Raw genomic sequence first — 18,714 nt, forward strand, 5'->3', positions numbered from 1 at the left:
ATGCGTGTTTGGGGATCACGGGATGTGATGATTTGATTGGCTGAGAGCACGGAATGTGATGATTTGATTGGCTGAGAGTACGGAATGTGACGTATGATGAAGTACGTCGATAAGAGCGCCCCTCACTTCACACGAGAGTGATTTTCTTTCACATTTTGTGAATAAAATTGTTATTCACCAAGAAAAAAAGTGCTGACATCATCACAGCGCTGACATCACCACAGATGACTTGACGTCACAGACTGAACCCTTGAAATACCACCTGCCCGTTCCAGGTATGCTGATCTCCGCTGCTCACAACAACAACCATGTGTTGTGGTTCAAGCTCGTAGGCCTGCTATGGAAAGCCAAGACCCTTTCATCTCGCCTCACGTCCCCTGGCCCAAAGCCAAGACCCTTTCATCTCGCCTCACGTCCCCTGGCCCAGCAAGCATCTCCGCTGCATTAGGATACATTCTAAGTTAAACAGCAGGAGGTTTTTTTACGAGTCGCATCGGCCCGGTTCCTCGGCAAGCCGTACGGATCCACGAGCACATCCCGAGGGCCAGCCGGGCTTCTGTTAATTAACCCGACACAATGGCGGAAGCGCACCAGGCGGTGGCCTTCCAGTTCACCGTCTCGGGCGACGGCATCGACTGCCAGATGAGCCACGAGGCACTGCGTCAGATCTACCTGTCGGGCGTCCACTCGTGGAAGAAGCGCTTCGTCCGCTTCCGCAACGGTATGATGACCGGCGTGTACCCGGGAAGCCCCGCCGGTCTGGCGGCGGTGGTGGCGTGCTACATGTCCTGCTGCCGGTACCGGCGCGTGGCCGACCCCTCGCTGGGGCTGTGCGCCGCGCTGGGCCGGCGCTTGCCGGGCGCCGTCGTGGAGCGCATGTCGTCGTCGTGCCCCCGTGTGTCCGCGGACGTGCAGCATGTGCTGGGCGGGGTGCTGGTGGGCACCGGCCTGTGGGTCGGCGTGGTCCTGGCGGCGCGGACCGCCCTGCGGTGCATGCTCTCGTGGCACGGCTGGATCGAGGCCCCTCACGGCGCCCCACCGCCCTGGCGCACGCGCCTCTGGGTGCTCCTGGTGCGCCTGCTCTCGGGCGGCACCGACCCCATGTTGTACAGCTTCCAGACGTCGCTGCCGCGGCTGCCCGTGCCGGCTGTGCGAGACACCTGCCGCCGCTACCTGGAGTCGGTGCGCCCGCTGTTGGACGACGGCGAGTACGCGCGCATGGCAACACTGGCCGGCGACTTCGAGCGCGGCCTGGCGCCCCGGCTGCAGCGCTACCTGCGCCTCAAGGCCTGGTGGGCGTCCAACTACGTGAGCGACTGGTGGGAGGAGTACGTGTACCTGCACGGCCGCGGGCCCATCATGGTCAACAGCAACTACTACGCCATGGACTTCCTGTACGTGTTCCCCACGAGCGTGCAGGCGGCGCGTGCCGGCAACGCTGTCCATGCCATCATGCTATACCGCCGCGCGCTGGACCGCGCGCAGGTGGCACCGCTCATGGTGCTGCAGGGCGCCGTGCCCACGTGCTCGGCGCAATACGAGCGCATGTTCAACACGACGCGCGTGCCGGGCGTCGAGGCCGACGCCGTCCAGCACGTGGCCGAGAGCCGGCACGTGGCCGTGTACCACCGCGGGCGCTACTTCCGCGTGACGCTCTTCTACGACGGGCGGCTGCTGCACCCGCGGGAGATCGAGCAGCAGATGGCCAGGATCCTGGCCGACGAGTCTCCGCCGCAGGACGGCGAGGAGTTCCTGGCGGCGCTCACGGCCGGCGAGCGGGCGCCATGGGCCGCGGCGCGCAACGCCCACTTTGCGCGCGGCGTGAACCGGCGCTCACTGGACGCCGTCGAGAAGGCGGCCTTCTTCATGACGCTCGACGACACGGAGCAGCGCTTCGACGCCGACGACCCCGTGCGCTCGCTCGACGCCTTCGCCAAGGCACTGCTGCACGGCAAGTGCCACGACCGCTGGTTCGACAAGTCCTTCAACCTGGTGGTGTTCGCCAACGGCACCATGGGCCTCAACGCCGAGCACTCGTGGGCCGACGCGCCCGTGGTGGGCCACCTCTGGGAGCACGTGCTCTCGCTGGACCCCGGCCCCGTGCTCGGCTATGCCGAGGACGGCCACTGCCGCGGCGAGCCTCATCCCTCGCTGCCGCCGCCCCAGCGCCTCCGCTGGGACCTCCCGGCCGAGTGCCGCGAGGCCATCCGCGGCTCTCTGGCCGTGGCGCGGAGCCTGGCGGATGATGTGGACGCGCACGTCTTCCCCTTCGACGACTTCGGCAAGGGCCTCATCAAGCGCTGCCGCGTCAGCCCCGACGCCTTCGTGCAGATCGCCCTTCAGCTCGCGCACCGCCGCGACAAGGGCGCCTTCTGCCTGACGTACGAGTCGGCCATGACGCGCCTCTTCCTGGAGGGCCGCACCGAGACGGTGCGCTCCTGCACCGCCGAGACGTGTGCCTTCGTGCGCGCCATGGACGACGACGGCGCAGCAGCCGCGACCACACGCGAGTGCTGCCTGGCGCTGCTGAGGCGCGCGGCTGAGAAGCACCAGGGCATGTACCGCGCGGCCATGACGGGCCGCGGCATCGACCGCCACCTCTTCTGCCTCTACGTGGTCTCCAAGTTCATGGGCGAGGACTCGCCGTTCCTGCGTGAGGTGCTGTCGGAGCCGTGGCGGCTGTCCACCAGCCAGACGCCGCTGCAGCCCGACACGCTGCGCAACCTGGAGCGACACCCCGAGTACGTGTCGCTGGGCGGCGGCTTCGGCCCCGTGGCTGACGACGGCTACGGCGTGTCCTACATCATCGTGGGCGAGGACCTCATCAACTTCCACGTGTCCAGCAAGCACTCCAGCCCCGAGACCGACTCGCACCGATTTGGCGCCAACATCCGCCGGGCCATGCTGGACATGAGGGACCTCTTCCAGCTCGACGACGACGGAGACGTGAAGTGATTGACGAGCTGCCCCCGGGCGAGAAGCCATGGCCTCCAGCCCACTGGCCTCCAGTCCACAGAGACGTGAAGCGATCGAGCCGCCGCCTGAGAGAACGAAAACGTGAAGTATATAATAAGTCCAATGGTGCCGCAGAATACTTCAGTTTAACTGAGACCGTCTATAGAGACCAGTGGTTTTCAACCAGTGGTCCGGGGACCACCAGTGGTCCTTGAGGGCGTTCCAGGTGGTCCCCCAGCTAAATGATGGAGAGTTGGTATAGCTAAATGGACCCTTATAGATCTTTAATAACTCTTGAGTGTAAAATGAAAACAAATTGACCCGCCAGGGTCCATTTGAGAGTTAGATTATTGTTAAATACCTGCATTAGGCTAATTCATTTACAGGAAGTCTACACAATTAGATGTAAATTAGATGTAAAATAATTGTAATGTTGATCAACGTTTGCCTGATTTGTGGACAAAATCTATATCCAACGACGACAAAATATTCTTTCGTTTTGGGTCTCAGAGGCTAAATCCATCAAATGGTGGTTTGTGGCTAAAATGCAGAATACATAATGGACCTTGATATGAAAAGGGTTGAAAACCACCGGTCAAGACTTACAACGGACGTGAGTTGCACTGTACTCGGTGCCACCTTTGAATGAGCTCAGTATGGCCATACTGGCATACTCACTGTTTCAGTATGTCATTATCACCTATTGTCATTATCACTGATGTCCTGACGGAGGCGCGCCGTGTCTGGTGGCCTTGAGCCACGTGAGGCACCGCCGAGCGAGGCGCAAGCCGAGCAAGTCGCCGTGCCGAGCGTTGCGACGGCCACCAGACCCGACTCAGTGCCGTCCGAGTTACGTCCCGATAGGCAGATAATAGTATATTAGTAGCCCCTAGTTTCCATGAGCCGACAATAGTTGGAAATGACACGTCCACCAGGGGGAAACCTTGACCAGGCTATGTTCAGCCAAGGGTGAGTATGCCAGTATGGCCATACTGAGCTCATTCAAAGGTGCTGATAACGGATGATTTTGCCGATTCAATGCAGAGATAACGGTCGAATCCGCTGCTCTCTCTAGGTGCTGCTCAGACGAGCCTTCCGTCGTCACTTCCAGTCATCCCAGTTCTCCGTACTGTACAACCCGCCAGCTCGTTGGTACTTTGTGTGCATCCATTTATGTTAGCGTGGGACGTCCTCGTGATCCATGCCCGGGTGTTGGTTCCCACAGCACCAATTTGCTGGCTGGCAGGTCTTGATATCTTTGGCAGTGTCCTGCTGGTCTCGTTCTCCTGGCTGCTATTTTCTGGCTCACCCTTGGTATTCCCTCATACTTAGAATCTTGTTGGTAACACTCTGCTGATGTTAAGTATACTGCACGCAACATTCTGGTGTAGCGCCCGTCTAGAGACTGTAGGACTGGCTTCAGAGTCCAGCATTAACTGCCGTATAGAAGAACAGACTCCACCGTTGCATAGAAGAAGCCGAGTTTGATTTGGGCGGGGGAGGTTGGAGTTCCATGCGCTGGCCTGCATGCCGTTCCATGCCGTGCCCTCCATGCAAGTGCCGTCCTCACTTCCAGATCCTGCTCGGTTGAGTTGACCCATGAGACTTGAAGTCCTTGACTTCCTTCAGCACAGTGCCTCCGGTCGGAGGTTCCGGTGAGATGTTGTAGGTGATAACCTCCGTCTTCTTGGTGAGATGTTGTAGGTGATAACCTCAGTCTTCTTGGCATTTAGCCTAAAGGCCAACCTTGGCACACTCTAACTCCACTCTCGAGAGCAGGTCGTCCAATGATCCCTGGATAGGCGGTTTGAATCCCGGCTCCTCCTGTCCACATGTCGAAGTGTCCTTGGGCAAGACACTGCACCCTACATTGCCTCCAATGAGTTGGTCTGTGTGAGCATTGCCACCATTGGTGTGTGAATGTGGGAAGTGAGGACGCTGGTGTCGACTGTTCGCCGCTTCACCTCCCAATGTATGAATGAATGAACCATTGTAAAGCACTTTGAGCACTTGGACAAGCGCTATAAAAATGCAATTCATTACTCTGTTCAGGAGTTCCTGTGCTTGTCCCACACAAGTCCGTGCCTGGCGGCCTTCCACCGCCTGGCTTTTGCAATTACGTCATGTGGCAGCCAAGTCTATGGACTTTTAGTGCTTGTTTAGAGCAGTTAAACAAACATTAGGAGGCGCCCTTCACGAGTAGTGTGATTTACTTTCAATCAACAGTAAACAAAGTCCCTTCACCAAAATTAGCAGATCTACGCTCACTACGCGTCACAACGTGACACGTTGTGAGCTTGTAGATCGGCTATTTTGGGGCGAATTGTTCCTCCCCAGAATAGGGATGCTAATCTGTGCTTTAAGTGGTTAAATGTCAAGTAAAAAGGTTCTGTCCTTAATGGTAACGGATATTGTCTCAAACACATGACAAAAGAAAGCTCCATCCGTCCTATCCGATTGTATTAAACTCACCAAAATTGCAGCTGTGCGAAATGCTTGAATTATTCTCTTTCTATCTGCTAAGTGTTTGTTTCATAAAAATCCACTGTAGACTTGTTATGAGCTACTTCCTTGCAAGAAATTCCTTGCAAGTGATTTTATTTTAAGTATTGGACTTTGGAAGCAATTGTTTTTAGTAAAGCAACCGCCTTCACAACAGGTGGTACACTGGGCTGTTGAGTGATATCCAACGAGGACTCCCAAACTGACACTAACATGTGTCGTGCAGCTGCAATATTGGTGAGTTTAACATGGTTTAATGCAATCAGATAGGACTTTTCTGTTTGGATGAATGGGCTGTCTATGGGAAGTTGCACCTAGTTAGCACCTTGCTGGCAAGATGGCCGTGGCCTGAATATCGTCAATAACAGCTGACTGTTACAAGGTTTACAGCTGTCGATGCACTGCTGAATTATTCATTTGTTTCCATTTGAGGACCGAACCTTTTCACAATAGGTAGGCCTATAGGCTATAGACATGTATCGTTATGTTACATGTTATGTTTTGAGGGGCGCTAGCCCCTCCTATGCCCAGCTTTCTGCGTTTGTGTAAAAACAAACATTGAAGACAAAAGTGAGGACAGAAAAGTGAAGACAAGCAAAATTGTGATGGGCTCGAATGACATTTGTGATGATTTGATTGGCTGAGCACGGAATGTGATGTATACATCGGTGTATGATGAAACGAGCGCCCCTCACTTCACACGGGTGTGATTTCTTTTTTTAATTTGACGTTGAGACGTTCATGTTTTAAGACCAATTATCTGTTTACAAACATTGAGACACATTGGCACAGGTGACTGTTTCATGTAATACATTTCCAACCAGATCCACAGATCTGGTTGGAAATGTACACACAGGTTGTTTTGGGGGAGTGTTGGTTTCATTTCATTCAACCTCCCTCTTGTGTGTTGGCAGGAGACGCTCCTAGCCCAACCACCTCCCTCTTGTGTGTTGGCAGGAGACGCTCCTAGCCCAACCACCTCCCTCTTGTGTGTTGGCAGGAGACGCTCCTAGCCCAACCACCTCCCTCTTGTGTGTTGGCAGGAGACGCTCCTAGCCCAACCACCTCCCTCTTGTGTGTTGGCAGGAGACGCTCCTAGCCCAACCACCTCCCTCTTGTGTGTTGGCAGGAGACGCTCCTAGCCCAACCACCTCCCTCTTGTGTGTTGGCAGGAGACGCTCCTAGCCCAACCACCTCCCTCTTGTGTGTTGGCAGGCTGGTGAGACCCAAACATACAACTTCACCCCGCAACGGTATAGATAAAGCAGTGGTTCCCTGCATGTCAAGGACCCCCAAATTCACACTAATAATTAGCCCCACTAATTAGCCCTGTGGACCCCCATTTGAAGAGATAATGCCAGGGACCCCCTTAAGAGAAGATGTTTACGGCTCTAGCAGTGATTCTCAACCTGTTAAATTTCAAGAACCCCCAGTTTGACATGCATACTAGTCTACGGACCCCCTATTTAATGGCATTTCTATCTCTGAGACCCCCAATTTATATTGTCAAATCAATGTTAATTTAACTCTGAGAGTGTACAAATGGTGTTCCCAAACTATCATTTAGCTGGGGACCCCCTGGAACTCCCTCAAGGACCCCTGGGGACCCCCTGGAACTCCCTCAAGGACCCTTTTATGTTGTATAATGCTATAATCAGATAGGACTTTATGTTGTATAATGCTATCAGATAGGACTTTATGTTGTATAATGCTATCAGATAGGACTTTATGTTGTATAATGCTATCAGATAGGACTTTATGTTGTATAATGCTATCAGATAGGACTTTTCTGTTTGGGGTCAAGGCCAGAGAGTCGTTTTTGTCACTATCAGTAGGCGTTCCCGGCAGAACTTCCGGTTATGATGATGTCACGCGCATACCTTCTATTGTGTGACGAGAACAGCTGACATGCAAGCTCACAACCGCAACCGCGGATGTGCCATTCTCGACCGTAAATTAGGCTTGACGGGCTGCAGCTGCGCCACAAGCAGTTCTGGCGCCGTGCTCATAGAGCGAGCGAGGACAACTGCAATTTGAATTATATCACATGCAGTAAAAATCCCAAGCATTTTTCCTCCATACTGGGAGGAAAGTCACACAGTCAAGCACAGTTGTTGACTTAGGCTGAGCTCACACCTTTCATGCAATTCTCTGTGCTCGTTGGGTGTTGTGTCATGGCCGCCCAGCGGCCCAATGCATTTCTAATGGAGGTCACATGGTTTGACCCAACATTGTGTTGTGTGAGGGGGAGGGGCGCAGTCGTCCGCCCCTCCCCCTCACACAACACAATGTTGGGTCAAACCATGTGACCTCCATTGGAAATGCATTGGGCCGCTGGGCGGCCATGACACAACACCCAACGAGCACAGAGAATTGCATGAAAGGTGTGAGCTCAGCCTTACAGTAGGCACGAGGGTCGTAATGACCCCTTCTTCCTGTACTACGTGTGCTTGTGTGCTGTGTGCGTGCGTCATAACAGAATGTGACTGCTTATACTAACTATGAACATTTAGCCGCTAGCAGTCATCATACATCATCATAAATCATCTCATTCCGGCCAATCAGGATTGCGTCACGCAATGTGCGTTTACATGAACACTCAAAATGTGTCCATTCATTGTCAATGGCATTTAATGTTTGTGTTTAAAGGACAATGGCTGGGTTTGCACACACACCAAAAACTGGACATAGGATGGGACAGATATTAAAAAATAATAATCACACCCGTGTGAAGTGAGGGGAGCTCTTATCATCTTACAACATCAACTACAACATAAGCTTGACAAGCTTCCGCTCACGCCTCGCAAGGAATCTCTGGGAAATTGTGCCTTCAATTTTGACACGGCCCCCCTGAGCCAGACAACAGATGCATCAATATGCATTGTAGAATCTAATTGAACATTGACAGGAGGATTGACAGGATTTTGAATTGAATTATGAGAGCAATGAGGATTCACACCTTTAGTATCCATTCCACCCGTGCAATAATCCCAATGTAGACACAGGGATGTAACTATAGCCCTACACATAGTGAACGGTTATGAACCTTTTAGTTTAGTTCTCTATGTGGAGTTTGGTTCACACGCAATGCAAACCAAACCACACCCAGGGGTGCCCAAAAGGTAGATCGTGATGATCACAAAGGCTGTGCAGGTAGATCACATGACATGCCCCTAAATATATATATAATTTAAATATAAAAATGTATTTTTTTCCACCTGCCACTTGAATTAAGGTGACTTGATTGATTGACATAAAAAAGTGCCTGTCAGCTCAAACCCACAATGCAAGTCTTTGTTTTCAAGTGTGTTGCGCACAGATGTCAGTAGCATTATATAGTTATATATATATATTTTAAAACCCTACCAGTTACATTTCCTCCCATCCTCCCCTCTATTCCTCAAGTGCGTCGCTAGGTACATTTAAAACAAAGAAATCAGCTATGGGATAATACTGTTTTTTGGAAGGTAGATCTTGTTGAGCTCGTCATTTTCAAAGTAGCTCGCAAGTCAATAAAGTGTGGGAGTCTAGCCCCTTCTATAAACAGCTTTTGGCCCCACACGTCTCATATTTGCCATTGACAATGAAAGGGGAATTCAGGTCAAATCTAAAAACAATTACATTTATTTATAATTTCATTTATAAATGATGGATAAGGGGTCAGGGCAGATTTGTGGCAGGGGTCAGAATAAATTATATGGACTTAAATGTTTTTTTTCCCGTCTCAACTCTTCATTCTCTAAGTGCTTAGACGTCTTCTAAATGAAGTAATGGTGATGTTTAACAATACATTTAACATTTGGTTTAATTTCACGTACTCCCAAAGAGTTAAAGATCTAATAAGAGTCCATTTGGTTACCAACTCCACTTGCGATGGACAATAGAGGTACCGTGCTCCTCATACAGCTGCTTGCTGAGCCACATCTTCTGGAAGGTGGAGAGAGAAGCCAGGATGGAACCACCGATCCACACACTGTGTTTCCTCTCAGCATCCGCAACGACCTGGAGAGCAGCAGAGTACGGAGAGGAAGACATTTTCAACAATCCATCCCGCCGTGTTCGTCGATTACGATGAAAAAGTGTTTGTTGACTATACATTTTTTCACTGACGAAAACCAAAATAAGAATGTACTGTAGGCTACCTATTATGTTCCCCATGGTTCCCTGAAATCGATGTTCCCCGCTTACAAGTTACAACCTGCTGACACCCCTAACACGTTTTTCTCACTTGTACTGCAACACATATACAGGTATATCCTATTCATTGTATAGCCCTACACATAGTGAACGGTTATGAACCTTTTAGTTTAGTTCTCTATGTGGAGTTTGGTTCACACGCAATGCAAACCAAACCACACCCAGGGGTGCCCAAAAGGTAGATCGTGATGATCACAAAGGCTGTGCAGGTAGATCACATGACATGCCCCTAAATATATATATAATTTAAATATAAAAATGTATTTTTTTCCACCTGCCACTTGAATTAAGGTGACTTGATTGATTGACATAAAAAAGTGCCTGTCAGCTCAAACCCACAATGCAAGTCTTTGTTTTCAAGTTTCAAGTTTCAAGTTTGTATGAGTCATGGGGTTTTGTGTTGTGTAAGTATTGTACCTTTTTATTCATGGGCTTTTGATTAATGCTTGGACCCAATGTTTAATTCAATTAGCCCTTCGCTAAGTCCCTCCCCAACCCGTCCTTGTCAAATAGGCACGTTTCAGCGAAGAGACAGGTCAAGCTGTCCTTCTCACCCATTGAGATGTAGGTTAAATGATGGGATTTCTCCAGAATTTCTCCAAATAATGGATTATTTCAGAAGCAAAACCTTCAAAATGTCTTTAAAAATGTAATAAATCTAGTCAAACAGGCCTGCAGTAGGCTATGCACTGGGCAAATTATTTAAATAAACTAGAAATATGAGGAAATGACAATCAACTTTTAATGGCCGCCCGACAGGAGTTTTCATGTTGCACGGTAAGACTACGGTCATTAGTATTATTGCCATCACCTGGGTGGATCAGTCTTTCCCGACATTAAGCCGTGTAAATGTTCAACAACACAGCCATGCAAAATAACGTTGACAGCTATGAGGTGGCCGAAAGCTTGACCTGCATAGCAACATGCAGTTCCTAAACTATTTGGATTGGCATTGGACATTTGGGGTGGGATTTAGCGAAGAGCTAATTGTGTCAATACTCAATACATTAAACTCACTGACTATGCACAAAGTTAAATAGATACATCCTCCTCGTACCTTGACCTTCACAGTGGAAGGAGCGAGAGCAGTCATCTCCTTCTGCAGGCGATCAGCGAAGCCTGGTAACATGGTGGTGCCGCCACACAGCAATATGTTTGCAAACAGGAGCTGACGGATGTCCACGCTGTCTATGCTCATGATGCTGTTGTAGGTCATCTCGTGGATGCCCACGGACTCCATACCTGAGCAGGAGGAGAGACAGAGGTTGATTGCCCCCCTCCCCCCAATCAAACACAAGTGTTTGGTAAACACTTGTGTTGTCTAATTATCAAAACAAGCAGCATCTTGAGGGGGAAATGAGCAATCGCCTTCGGAACTCCAAGCTAGTTTCATTCATTTTCACTGTACTGTACTGTACTGTACTGTACTGTACTGTACTGTACTGTACTGTACTGTACTGTACTGTACTGTACTGTACTGTACTGTACTGTACTAACCAATGATAGAGGGCTGGAAGAGGGCCTCAGCGCAGCGGAACCTCTCGTTGTCCATGGTGATCACCTGACCATCAGGCAGCTCGTAGCTCTTCTCCAGTGAGGAAGAGGAGGCAGCGTTCTGCATCTCCTGGTCAAAGTCCAGCGCCACATAGGACGCTTTCTCCTTCATCTGATACACCAGCTCACGCTCTGCTGTAGAGGAAGAGATTATAGACATAATATTTCATATCTGATCAGATATTTCATATCTCCATCCATCCATCCATCCATCTTTAACCGCTTATCCGTAGTCGGGTCACGGGGGCAACAGCTCCACCTGAGTGCTCCAGACTTCCCTCTCCAGAGCAACATTAGTGACTTCCTCCTGGGGGATTCCGAGACGTTCCAAGGCCAGTGAGTCGATGTATTTCCTCCAACTGCGCCTTGGTCTCCCCCGGGGTCTCCTCCCATTTCATATCTGACATATTTTATTCATAAAATAAATATTCATATCTGGGATATTTCATATCTGATCTGATATCTGAAATGGGTCTGATTATGATTTAAAGACTAAATGTGTTGTTTCCAGCCTCCAGACTGTCTGCCCCTCAAGTATCATGACCATTAAACATATAAATCATTATACAAGCACATTTGAATATACATTTAAAATAGACAGAATTAAAAGAATAGAACAGTTAGAATAACTGAATAAAATGGCAGTGCGGCAACAAATCATAAACGTCAGTATTAAATAGACAGAGAACATTTATACTGTACATTCCTCCCAATCAAATGCTTTTCCTTTCCTCGCATCAAAAAACAATTTGACTTTACCATTATTATAAGCAAGTATAGAGCCTCGCAGTCCCGCCCCCTCGAGAGACCCGGAAAAGAAATCCCCGTTCATTTTCCTCATAGACTTTTCAGAAAGTATTTATTTAAAGACGTTTACGCCGCGGACAAACTCTTGTCGTGACAAATCATGACAATAAACACAATGTTTTGGGCCAAACAAAGAATTAGAAAGTAGAAAAACACGGCAGGTTCAACTTTTTTTGTTGTTTTTCTTCTTTGTAATTATTTGTTTGGTCCAAAATATTGTGTTTGTTGTCATGATTTGTCACGACTCGAGTTGGCTTCGTTCGACACTTAAAAGGTCTTTAAATAAATACTTTTTGAAATGTCTATGGGAAAAATGCATTGGGATTCATTTCCTGGGCCTGGCGTTGTCATGAAAGGGGGCGGGACTGCGACGCTCTATAGGAGTGCACACATATGCACATATGCACGTGCACGCACGCACGCACGCACGCACGCACGCACGCACGCACGCATGGGTGGAAACATGAAGCATCAGTTCCCACCACATGAGTCAGAATGGTATAGGCCTACATACATACCAGCAGTGATTCCACAGCCTCTGTCATTGAGCAACTGCATCATATGATCAGTCACCTGAGAGCCAGCCAGGTCCAGCTTCTTGATGGCATGAGGCACAACCTTAGCGTCGTTGAACTGATTGACGGGCGCAGCGTGGCTCACACCATCACCACAGTCAACCACAATACCTGCATCAATACCTAGGTACCTACAATACCTACATCGCAAAATCAAGGACTTTAGCCCACGTTTTTTTCTGCAGCTGGGTCTATAGAGGGGGTGGCAATTGCCAATCCGTGTAACCCCAAAACGACACCCATGTGTGAATGGAAGAGACCGTGTTTGACCTTAATCACCTGTGTAATTTTCTCTCTGTTGACCTTGGGGTTGGAAGGAATGTCAGTCAGCAGAACTGGACGCTCCTCAGGAGTCACACAAAGCTCTTTATAGACGTGGTTCCATATCTACACGGAATAAACAGGTTTCACACCAGATCTACACGGAATAAACAGGTTTCACACCAGATCTACACGGAATAAACAGGTTTCACACCAGATCTACACATTATAAACAGGTTTCACACCAGATCTACACATTATAAACAGGTTTCACACCAGATCTACACATTATAAACAGGTTTCACACCAGATCTACACGGAATAAACAGGTTTCACACCAGATCTACACATTATAAACAGGTTTCACACCAGATCTACACATTATAAACAGGTTTCACACCAGATCTACATGGAATAAACAGGTTTCACACCAGATCTACACGGAATAAACAGGTTTTACACCAGATCTACACGAATAAACAGGTTTCACACCAGATCTACACGGAATAAACAGGTTTCACACCAGATCTACACATTATAAACAGGTTTCACACCAGATCTACTGCACAGAATAAATAGGTTTCACACAGTATAGTGCAGCCATTAAAAAAGTAACGAGTATCATTCGCAAACTGTTAATCTATAAGTTATTGATGACTGGTTAAATGTTTGTTAATGGTTGTTTATGGATCCATAATCATTGATGTAGCTCACATTCACTGACAAACTGACCGTTAACGAGTATCATTCGCAAACTGTTAATCGATAAGTTATTGATGACTGGTTAAATGTTTGTTAATGGTTGTTTTGACCGTTAATGAGTTATACAGTACATACTTTTAACTGCACATTGTTAAGTGTTTGACGAAGGGGACGCGGGGTCGCATAAACAGAGTTTTTTAAATTGTACACTTGAGTTTTAAAGAGATTTGTTTTCGTGGTCCAAGCACGCACGCACGCACGCACGCACGCACGCACGCACGCACGCACGCACGCACGCACGCACGCACGCACACACACACACACACACACACACACACACACACACACACACACACACACACACACACACACACACACACCTTCTCCATGTCATCCCAGTTGGTGATGACGCCTCGTTCTATGGGATATGTGATGCTGAGGATCCCCCTCTCTGACTGGGCCTCATCTCCTACGGAACTGTCCTTCTGACCTCTCACTCCCTGAGGAGAGAAACAAGGTCAACACCATCACTCTAAAGTAGTGGTTTTCAACCCTTTTCATGTCAAGGCCCATTATTTATTCATCATTTGAACCACAGACCCCAAATTGTTTTGTTGTCGTTGGATATGAGTTTGCAACCTTAATCCAGTCGGACCAATGCTTTGTCTAACCAATGCTTTGTCTAACCAATGCTTTGTCTAACCAATGCTATGTCTAACCAATGCTTTGTCTAACCAATGCTATGTCTAACCAAAGTATGCCTCCCGTTGGTACCATAGGAGAGATAACAGGCAAATGTTTGATCACAATAACAAATTGTTCTACACATTATCTAATTGTGTACACGTCTTGTAAATTAAGCGGGTGTTTAACAATAATTTAACTCAAGAGTTAAAGATCTACAAGCATCCGTTTGGTTACAAATTAACTCTCCACCATTTAGCTGGGGACCACCTGCAACCTCCTCAAGGACCACTGGTGGTCCCCGGACCACTGGTTGAGAACCACTGCTCTAAAGACATGAACACACAATTCAAACACAATTCAACCAGAGGCGTGAAGTAATTTCAGAAATAAATTGGGGGGTGGCACAAAATAAGTTACCACTTAAGCCCCCACTTCTAAAATAGCGAAAATAGTGGATCTACAAGCTCTCTGCATGCTAAATCAGTCAAGCTAAATCTAGATAAATCTATAATGACCTTCCCAAACTAGGGAGGGATACCACGTTGAAAGTGGCTAATAAATGTATGGTTGCAATTAGAGATGTCCCGATACTGTCTGTATTGGTATCGGAAAAGTATTGGTATCGGCCCTTTTTGGTCATATCGGGTCATATCGGTATCGGTGAACATGCCAGTCTAACCACCGATCCGACACGGGTAAAGGCCTTCATAGGCCTTCATTCATAGTCTGGATTTTCGGTGGTGAGCTGACCACCGCTCCGGTTGACCACCGGAGCTGAAATAACGTTGAACGGTCGTGAGTAAAAACAGAGAGAAGGGCTGGGGCGGTGGTTTGCTCTTCACCGCGGCTTGTGACGTCATGTTGTAGTTCGGTGGTCACCCCACCACCGAAAATACAGACTATGTATGAGCCTTTAGGGCAGGGTTCCCCAATTAATTTTCCTCAAGGGCCATATTTTGACTAGGGTACCAGGCTGGGGGCCGATTCCGCACGCGTGAGGTCGAGGTCTTGCCCTGAAAATTCATTTTCAGGACAAGACCCCATTTGAAAAGGATGCCCAGTTTGACATGCATAGGCTACTGACCCCCATTTAATGCCATTTATATCTGGAACCCCAGATATAAATTCCTCCGTGGGCCGCAAGGGGGCGCTCCGGCCCGCGGGCCGCCTATTGGGGAACCCTGCTTTAGGGGTTGACACTATGGCAGGTGAATAAAATGTTGGGACATGTGGAGTTTGCTTTCGAGTTGCCCAAACTGCAAGTGCACATTAGAGTAAGGAGTCTGCTATAAACAACATGAGATAAAATAAGTATTTTTTTGATTTTTTATGATAAATATTATTCTCAGGTATCAGTATTCGGTATCGGTATCGGCTAACACAGAAATCGTGTTATCGGGATCGGATCGGGGACGAAAAAAGTGTATTGGGACATCCCTAGTTGCAATACAATAAAACGCACGTCACGTGTAGATGGACCGGCATCGATTGTGACGAAATAAACAATATTGCATAAAATAAGGGAATTGCGTGCGAGCACGCCACGGTTATAAACCTGGTTTCTGGGTCGTCCAACGACGGAGGGGAAGACAGTACGAGGCGCATCGTCTCCAGCAAACCCTGCCTTGGACGTCCTGGAGCCGTTATCAATCACCAGGGCAGAGATGGCATCATCATCCATGATACTTCTATAGAGGGTACGCACGTGACATCATCATCAAACCCGGAAGTTATGCAGGAACTGGCCTTGACAGCCCATCTGATTGCATTAAACGACGTTAGACAATGTTAAAGTCACTTTGCCTGTCGCTTTGCCACTCGATTTGCCATTATTATTATTATTATTATTGCATACATCAGTGCCATTGAACACCCTTTAAGTCTGTGTGTTGGTTAAAACAATATGGAACCAATTAATGAAAAGTTGTAAAAAGTGCTTCGGACAAAACCTCTCAACTCCATTGGACCCTCAAACTGTCTGCTGAAACAGCCAACTCCACCACCTCTTCCCCTCATCGTTATATTATTTCATTATGTGATTCCAAGAGACTGCTAACTAGAAGGTTTCAGGTAGGGCAACACCAGAGCCACAGAGTAAGACAGAGTTACGACAACTCCGTTCACTTCATGGGGCAAGTCTTCTATATACTTCTATTGGCAAGAGCATCGCGAACAGTGACAAAGTCCTGGACCGGAAGTTGGCAGAATGCACTGGACTCAGGCAACAGCCCAGTTTTAATGATCTTAAATCCCTTTATTTTAGATCGTTTTTTAGTAATAGTACAAACATTACAGAGACTTTAGTTGTCACTGTAGAATACTTAGTTACAATACTTAGTCATAGTTGTCATGTTGCACACATGCCTAAAATAGCTCTTATTTGCGCCGCCCTCGTTGAAAACAATGCATTGTTCTGACCCCTCAATGTCGTAACTCTGTCTTACTCTATGGCTCTGGGCATCACTATATTCTCTCTACACACCCTCACAGAGGCCGTCATGACTCATGACTGAGTCATGTTCGTTCCAAAGGGTGAATTCATGCAGGTGTGTTTGCTTTTTATGATGTGCAGTAAAGATAAGATACTTCAGACAGTAAGATCAATGACAATGAGACACAGGCGAGGTTCAGGAAAGAGTCGAGAACCAACCATAAAATAAAAATTACAAAATGTTTTACAAAAGTTCAAAAATACATTGAATAAGATAAGGAGCCATTGGCTCTAGATAAGTGCTCTGGATCACTGAATGAGAGAATGAGTGAACATATACAGTACAGAACGTTTAACCTTTTTAAACATACTTACGTTGTTATTGAAGGTAAATCTTCTTGCATGTACTCCGTCTGTTGCCCAATTCAAACTCTGTCAAGCTCTGCTCGTTGTCCCGCCCCCCCCCCCCCTCTTACCCCATGGTTACTGTTGCTATGTTAGACTAGAGAAGAAAAACAATCCTCTTCTGACAGTCCGTTTCCATCGAAGAAAATATATTGCTATTTAATTCATTCAATTGTTCTTTTAAAACGTGGTCTTATAGTAAAAAGGAACATCAACATTTTGATGTCAATACTACTTTAATAAAGTAACATTTTGAATACAGGACAGATTTTTTTTCCTACATGGTGGTATTGCTGCTTTGACTTAACTGATACAAGACGGCAGTGGCTCAGGAGGCCACTTGGCAACCGGAAGGTTCCCAGTTCCATCCCGGGCTCCTCCAGAGTTAGTGTTGAATGTCCTTGAGCAACTCAAGACACTGAAGGTTGGGGCCTTAGTTTCCTCCACCATCGGATGAATGTGTGTGTGAATGGGTGAGATCAAAACATCCATCCATCTTCAACTGCTTATCCGTAGTCGGGTCGCGGGGGCAACAGCTCCACCAGAGTGCTCCAGACTTCCCTCTCCAGAGCAACATTAGTGACTTCCTCCTGGGGGGATTCCGAGACGTTCCAAGGCCAGTGAGTCGATGTATTTCCTCCAACTGCGCCTTGGTCTGCCCCGGGGTCTCCTCCCAGTGGGACGTGCGTCGAGGACCTCCCTAGGGAGGCGCCCGAGAGGCATCCTAACCAGATGCAGCTGAATCCCAGCCAGATGAACTACCTCAGCTGACTCCTTTCCAGGCAAAGGAGCAGCGGTTCTACTCCGAGTCTCTCTCGTGTGACTGAACTTCTCACCCTATCTCTAAGGGAGATGCCAGCCACCCGTCGAAGAAAACTAATTTCGGCCGCTTGTATTCGCGACCAAAACAAAAGATCAAAACATTATAGTATCAAATGGTCTAATGCAGAGGTGGGCAACTTTGACTTCCACACTCACTCCAGAGCATATAACATTGCTCTGTGTGTGTGTCAGACTCGGGACCCAAGAAAAAGTGTCTAGAAAATGAATTTCGTTCCCATGTCATGGGCACTACTCATGCTACGTATATGTTTCTATATAGTCTACATCTTCGGTAATCGGTACTATAGACCTGTAGACTCTACAGGTCCTGACTATATTGGTACTCTACAGTGTAGAGTACCAATAAGTCCTGCCGTCGCTTGCGCATCCCCCGGTTTGCGGAAGTAATTTCTCTATCGAGAATAACATTGTGTCCTTTTATCAATCTCATATAAGCATTGTGGTGCAAAAATAAGCAAACTGCGCATGTCTGTGGCTCTGTATCGTTTACGATAGTCAGTCACTGATATTTGATATGAGTGACTGACTATCTAGGGTGAAAATGTAACTAATTCAGCTGCAGTAACATTAGTGTTTCTCGTTGATTCTTCACATCCATGAGTGAAACCACCGGGATAATTTTGGAACGCAGTTCTTACTCGATGCAATATGAAAAAAAGTATAGGCTATGAAAAAAACAAACACAAAACAACAGCAAAAAAAGAGGAAAACCAGGTAGGATGTGAAATTACTTAATTATTAATTTTAATTAATCTTATATGACTTTGGAAAAACACATCCCTGCAAGGGATGAAT

The 18,714-nt window shown here is 47.9% G+C and overlaps 2 protein-coding genes across 2 annotated transcripts; one reads left to right on the forward strand and one right to left on the reverse strand.

The window, feature by feature from the left end:
* Positions 1 to 576: 576 nt before the first annotated feature.
* LOC306925159 (carnitine O-palmitoyltransferase 1, liver isoform-like) lies at positions 577 to 2,955 on the forward strand (the record flags this gene model as incomplete). The annotated part of the gene is made up of 1 exon (XM_079503847.1): positions 577 to 2,955. One exon carries the CDS (start codon positions 577 to 579, stop codon positions 2,953 to 2,955), a length of 2,379 nt encoding a protein of 792 aa, XP_079359973.1.
* A 6,357-nt stretch (positions 2,956 to 9,312) lies between these two features.
* Positions 9,313 to 15,921, reverse strand: LOC306925160 (actin, non-muscle 6.2-like; the record flags this gene model as incomplete). Its single annotated transcript, XM_079503848.1, has 7 exons — positions 9,313 to 9,459; positions 10,712 to 10,896; positions 11,152 to 11,343; positions 12,534 to 12,648; positions 12,870 to 12,977; positions 13,934 to 14,053; positions 15,796 to 15,921. 7 exons carry the CDS (start codon positions 15,919 to 15,921, stop codon positions 9,313 to 9,315), a joined length of 993 nt encoding a protein of 330 aa, XP_079359974.1.
* Between the last annotated feature and the right edge of the window lie 2,793 nt (positions 15,922 to 18,714).

The sequence above is a fragment of the Electrona antarctica genome (assembly GCF_951216825.1).
Source record: "Electrona antarctica genome assembly, chromosome: 6".
Classification (NCBI taxonomy): Eukaryota; Metazoa; Chordata; class Actinopteri; order Myctophiformes; family Myctophidae; genus Electrona; species Electrona antarctica.